This window comes from Plasmodium gonderi (genome assembly GCF_002157705.1).
Source record: "Plasmodium gonderi DNA, contig: Pgo-contig_433, whole genome shotgun sequence".
In the NCBI taxonomy this organism is placed as follows: Eukaryota; Apicomplexa; class Aconoidasida; order Haemosporida; family Plasmodiidae; genus Plasmodium; species Plasmodium gonderi.
Window position 1 is genome coordinate 437 of NW_021629309.1, and position 7742 is coordinate 8178.

At 18.6% G+C, this 7742-nt stretch overlaps 1 protein-coding gene across 1 annotated transcript; it reads right to left on the minus strand.

The window, feature by feature from the left end:
* Nucleotides 1-821: 821 nt before the first annotated feature.
* On the minus strand, nucleotides 822-1819 carry PGO_003405 (variable surface protein; the record flags this gene model as incomplete). Its single annotated transcript, XM_028691306.1, has 3 exons — nucleotides 822-878; nucleotides 1001-1669; nucleotides 1805-1819. The coding sequence occupies 3 exons, from the start codon at nucleotides 1817-1819 to the stop codon at nucleotides 822-824; spliced, it is 741 nt and encodes a 246-aa protein (XP_028547107.1).
* Nucleotides 1820-7742: the final 5923 nt, after the last annotated feature.

Sequence of the window (7742 nt, forward strand, 5' to 3'; positions counted from 1 at the left end):
TATTTGTAAATATATAAATATATAATAACAAAATATAATGCTGCCAAAGCTTAAACCTAATCCCAGAACATGTGATTAACAATTGACACCTTTATTTACTATAATTACATAAACTCATGATGCATGTGTAAAGATATATTACAATAGTGTTTTTATGAGTGTTTGTATATAGAGGAATTTAATCTGCTTATCATTAAATTATTTTATATGAATTATTGAATAAGAAATGATTCAAAATAAATTTATAATATAGGTATTTTATTACAGGGTATATAGTTTTCAACTTTATAATAATATAATTTCATGATATATTATAGAACGTTTTACATCAAATAATTACAGAATTATTAAAATTAGTAATTATTATATGCATTAAGGTGTTTTCCAATATAAAATATTACTAATTATATATTTTTTCGTACCGTAAAAAATAACTGTTTTCTGGAAGTTGGAAATTTGAGACAAGGAAAGCTCTTGTTGTATTAATAGTATTATTATTCATCATTTATAACCTTAATTAATTAAGGATTTAAAAGTAATAATTTTTTTAAACTATATAATATTAAATAAAAAAGTAATACATATTCTTTTTTTATTGCATTATGTTAATCATTTATTTTATTATGCATTACTATCCGAATCATATTACATATAATTTCTTTATAATATTTTTTATGCTTAAAGTAAATTATTTTCCTTTAATTATATATTTAATTGTATAATTATTGATAATTGTATGATATATTATATCTGCAATCTCTTAACAAGCTACTAGATATTTGGGGATCTTGGTATATATTTGTTTCATCATCTATGTTATCTCAATGATTTCTTTTCCATGCCATAGCACGTTGTATCCATAAACCGCATTTGGCGAACTATTTCATAAGGAAAATATACATGAAGAACATTATTCTTATTATGATATTATTTTTTCTTTTATTCTATGAAATAAAATTATTACATAAAAAAAATATATAAAAATAATATGATAAATTACCTTAAGCAGAACAAATATAAAAATGCATATTAATAGTGTTACTAAAATTGTAATCATAATAGGAGTTGTAATGCTACTCTTGCAAGGAGTTGTTATTGATGATTTACTAACTTCATCATATACAGATTCTATTTGTTTATTGTGTTTATTCATGATGTCTACCACATATTTAAAATTTTCAACATTTCCATAAGTGTGGGTAATTATTTTATGGTATATATCATATATAGCTCTAATTTTTGGAAAATCAATTTCTTTAGTCCTATCTTTAAGGCATCTGGATATTTTTATATCACCTACAAAATGTTCTATGTAACCTTTAATAAATATATTTAGTAACTCATCGTAAACTTCATCGACATGTACAGTTATAACTGTATTATATTTATGATGTAGTAGTACATATATCCAATAATAAAGATATTCACAACCGAATTCATTTAAACTTTCTCCCTTAGAACTCCCATTTACATAGGCTAAGTATTCCATTACTTGGTTACATATATCTTGTGGTTTACGATTAAGAACATTTAAATGACTTAATTTAAGGTTATGAGTATTATCAATACATAACTTTGCCCAATAAGTTGGATTTTTATAATCAGTAATTTCTTTTGGTTTATCTCCTAACTCCCTTTTACATTGTGGAAAATGAACTACAATTTCATACTAAGAACAAAAAAATATATAAATAATAGAAATTAAATAAGTATATTAAATTAAACCTATTTAAAAATAATCCATATATAATATAATATAAAATATAATAATGTTTAAGATTATATTATGCTAATTAGATCGTACAATAGATTTCCCCATTTTATATAGTATTATACTCTTCAGGAATTTAACTATAATAATATGATTTAATAACAAATATATATATATTTATATAAATAATGTTATACATTGAAAAGAAACAAAATTTTTTTTTATACTCTAGTGCATAGATTATATTAAAATACCATTGAATTACTTCATCAAAAATTATTTAAAATTTTAAAACATAATTGTAATAATATATGAAAATTGATATATTGTAATAATTATTTTGTAGGCCCTAAAGAAAAACATATATATAATATTTATTAAAAACAACCTTAATATATTCCCTTAAAATATACAATTAAACTCCCATTGCAATATAAATATTATAGATATTTTTTTACAAGTCAATGATAAAAACGTTTATCTAATGATAATATACGTTATTAAATTAAAAAAAACGTAGTTAGTTTTTTTATTCATTTCATTTTCTATAGTGTTAAATATAATTTGATCTAAAGAATAATAAAATTAATGATTATTTGGGTATATCAATTATTTCCTTATTGGAATATAAGAACATATAGAATTTTTAAAAAAAAAATAATTTATGAATGTACAATATAACATTTTCATGTATTCAATACAACATGTACATGAATGATTTAATATATTATTACATTTATATGAATTTAATACATAATGTTATTTAAATAATATATATATAGCTTGTAAATGTGTTATTATAAGATTTATTTTATAGTAAAATTTTTTTTTTCAAGAAATATTACAATACATTTTCCACAGATATATAAATGTATTTATAAGCAATATTATTCCTTATCATACACATTCTCCTTGGTTCTAATATATATTTTTTACGCTATAAAATATATGTTCACAGGAGTATACAAATTTCAAATGATATAGTACATTAATTTTAGAATAAAAAATACAGTATATTGCTTTAATTCTGTATTCTCAAGAAATATTTTACCCATACAAATTTTTTTTAATTTTATATTTTATTTTATTAATTATTTAATCAAATAAAATTATTCCAACACAATACATCGAATGGAATATTTTGAATGTATAAAATAAATTGACTTAAATAATTTAATTTCAATTGAATAAATATAGGAGAAAAATGATATAAGAATTATTATCCCGCATTTCACTTTTTATGTAATAAATCTTGTTAAACATTGTTTTATATATTTCCTTAATTATTTATATATAATTAAAAGTTTTTTATGTGAAGTTCTTTTCAAATGAATCTTTAGAACAATGAATTTATTTCTCTTTAATTAAATATGGATTAATATATCCGTATATATTTTTTAATAAATCTTTTATTTATTAATTTTAAGGAATATATAGAAATTATTTTATATAATTATATGTTTTATATATATAAAATTATTCATAATTTATAATTCCTTACTAACCTAATTATGATATGATTCATAAATCAGTGTATAATGTAATACCAAAATATATTTTGATTCCCTTAAGTGTTTATAATTGTTGCGAATTTGCTATATAGCACATTATTATATTTCATATAATAGTTTGTTTATTGTTACAATTAATAATACTTATAAAAAATGTTTAAAATTTTTGGTTAATAGAGAATCACGTTAATTTATAATAATAAGAATATATTGCTCATTATTCTTTTAATTTTGGCATCCGCATAAAAATTAGTAATTCGTGGAGATAAAGGAAAATACAATTGATTTAATAAAGAATGCTTTATATAACATAAATTATAATAGGATAACGAATAAATTAAATTTTATACGAAAATATATATAAACTTCAAACATATGTATATTGTAATCAAACAATAATATCACATGAACATTAACAATATCCTTATAAATTACATAATAATTTATAATTGTATCTTTTTTTTTTTCAAAAATACTATAATTTTAGAATGATATAATTACATTATTGTATAATTTTTATGAATACGTTTTTTTTAAGGTATAAGCATGATTTATGCTTATAATGTTTTGTTCTAAATTGAAGATTACCTTTTTTTTCAATCTATTGTTTGATATATTATGAACACTATATAAAATATAAAATCCCATATATCTTTATTATTAAAAAAATTTTTATTCTAAGTTCAGGTAACCTTCATTATTTATTTGTCATATAAAACGATAGGATTATGTATATAGCATTATATCTCTATGTCAAATTCATTTATTAAGTACTATATTTGAAAATATTTTAAATAGTAGTAGAATAGATAAATTATGAATACTACACATGGATATATAAAATAAATTTTGAAGTATTCTGTATTATTCAAATTAAAAACATATTCATTATAATTTTTTTATCTTTAAATAATACGAAAAAATAATACTCTAGGAAATGTAAAAATTAGTAAATGTATATATGAATACATAAATAGGAGTATTTTGGAAACTGTGTTGACATTTCAATATTAAATTTATTCATTAATTTTTTATTCTTAATAATTTTTTTTAATTTTTAGAGAATTTATCTATTTTATCATTTTTTATAATATAGTTTTTCTTTTTTTTTTATTTATCCTATATATTATATATAATATCATAGTTCTATGTTGAACATAAATATAATGAATATATGTAGTACATACAATCTTTATTTTATTTATTAAAACTTTATTATTCTCCATAGTAATGAATTTTATGAAGAATCCATAAAAATATAAATGAAGAATTATAATCATTAGAATAATAAAAATTTTTAAGGAAATTCTTCAAATATATCAAATATGAATTTTCTAGAAAAATTATTTTATACACTACAGAGCTCAGATCAAATTTTTGTTTGAAGGAAATTACCTAAAATTAAGTAATTTTATAATAAAATGATCATAGATGTGATTAAATGTTGAAAATATTAATAAATAATATATATAAATAAAAAATGCTTACATAATACAGATAAATATGATTTATATATTTTATATATATATGTAATATAGTTTATTATTCATATATAGTTACTTTAGTTAAAATGAATTTTGTAAATAATTCTTTTATTAAATAATAGATTAAACATTTGTATTTACCACATATTCAACTGTTGTTTAAAATGATTGTATATATTAATTGAAATATAAATATATAATGCAAAATTCTTATCACTCTATCCATTTATATGTATATTATAAATACTATATTGTTGTAATATATTTATGCTATCATTTGAGTAGCTCACATATATATAAAAAAATTTCTTAATTATATTATAACATAGTTAGGTCTGCATTGTTTCTCTTTATTTTATTTTTGTGTTTATACTGGATATGTAAATTATATCATAACTTTTTTTTCTAAATATAATACGGAAGCTCGTTTATTTCTATATAGTTAAATCTGTTGTAAATATTTTCTCATTGGGTTCTTTCTATAATATGTGTTATTTATAAATGTTTAATTTTGAAAAACTACAAAAAAAGAAAAAATAATTATTGAATAACTTGTACAATTAAAATTAATAATTATGAAGTTAAATTGCTCTAAACACATCATAAAATAATTCATAAGTATTCATATTACATTGTATATCATAAAAGGTATGAGTATAAAACTATTGTTAGAAAAATAAAAACAGAAAAAATTATCTTCATCAACAATGAATAATTAATATTATGATGAGTGCCACTATAGAATATTGAAGTCTGAGTTTTTTTCTATACCCCTTCATTCAACAAAGAAGATACATGGACCTTCTTTGCAATACCATCGTTTCATTTACATTGAATTTTTTGATCATAAAACATTTAGAATAAAATAAATTTGGATAATGAAAGCTTGATAAATCGTCATTTAATGAGTAACAGTGGCTCAAATACTTAATTTTATTTCACCCACTTAAATATCAGTTTCAGGCAACACAGTAGATATGATATTTAAGCAGTTATCCTATAAAAAAATATAATTAAAAATAAAACCTATAGAAATAAACACTTAATACACAATATAAATATGTGTACATAAATATTATAATTCATTTAAGCTATCAAATGCACTGTGAAGAAATATAACAGTCTAATTATAATATTTGTCATATATTCTTAGTTCAGTTTTTATGGTTAAAAGAATTGGTTTAAAGTATGATACATAAAATTTAGTGGTTTGTAATTAATTTATGTCGTTTAATATAGGTTTTAAAGCCTTTCATGTTATTCATTATGTTATATGTACTTCTTTTTCTGCCTCTTCCTATATATCATATTATTAAAAATTAATAAACTCATATATTCGCACGTTATATGATTTACATATCTGTTAGATACCAATTATTTATGAATGATTTAGTATATTATATTATTACAGGAAATATACTAAGTCTATACATTTGGATTTATATGCGTAATTGTTAATGCATTATTAATTAACACTTTTTATTTTTTTGACTATATTATATTTAATATTATTTTCATATTTTATTGTACATTACATATTTTTTTTAAAATATATTATATTTTATTAGTTTTCATATATTAAGGTGCACCTAATTTGTATTAAGTGCACACAATCAGTTTTTGTTGAACAATCTGATCTTATGGCCTTTTAATATATTTTAAACATTGAAAAACACATTATATTAATAAATATAAAGCAATAATATTTTCTGTTATAAACTAATATTTATTACTTTTGTATTATAATTACAATGAACACAATATTTTACCAATATTATTTAGTAATATATAATAAAATTATTAATTGTTCTGTAATTCTTGGTTTATGCTTATTGTTAAAAAATAGTTAATGCCACATAATATTTAACTTTTAAAATATATATATTACTTTTCAATCATTATTTATTGTTTCTTTACATATTATTCTTGCTATTTTTTTTTTTTTAACTGGATAATAATTATATTATTTTGTCAATATTTTTATTTTCATAACAATTTATTAGATAATATAATGGGTTTTTATGAATTTTCATGTGATATCTTTTTATGATGTATAAGTGTTTAAGATAATCTGAATTTAAGATAGCATGTAGAAGCAATAATATCTATTAAGGATTAAATTATTACTTATTATTTTTATTTGCAATGAGTATTATGAATTTTAATATATGTTAATATTTGCAACTGTATTATAATTATGAATATATTACAATAATATTTTTTCCTAATGATTTTAGTTTATTCAGTCAAAATATATTATATGTAGCAGTAATTATTCTCATTTATAATAATAATTAAGGGGAAAGGAAAATGAGTTGACAAATTGATTTATGGAATATAAGTATGATACCTTGTAATATTAAATTTTTTTTATATTATATATTACATACCCACTTATGTTATTAAAATTAATAATAAAATTAATTTTATAGTGTTATGCATATATTTATCCATTATAATTATTATTATAGTATTAATTCTTTCCTAAATTTTATATGGTTTATACTGAATTTTTATTAAAATAAATAAAAAATTTAATGGTAATATTTTATTATTTTAACTCTGCAACTGATACTTCTTGATTTCAATCATATTTGATGTTATTCATAGGAAGAATAATTATAATTGTGTAGCTTCACTGTGTTTCAATATTTTCATATTCATAATAATATTATTATATATTTTCAGAATATACCCTCAGAGAAAAATACATTAAACATTATAATATACATAACCTCATTTTCTTTATGTTTATTTTTCAAAATATTTAATTAGTACTATATATACATTCACATAATCATAAATATTGATTTTTTTCATTTTACTCATCACGTCTATTTATATTTTCTTATATTAATTCATAATGTGTATTTAAATATTGTATTATTAAATATATATATACATTTATAATTTTTTATTTTATTCACATAACTTTGTATTTTTTTATTTTCTTTTAATAGTCTAACTATTTCATGCTTGAGGATAGTTGATTATAACAAGTGTTCTTATTTGTACATATGAAAATTATTATTATTT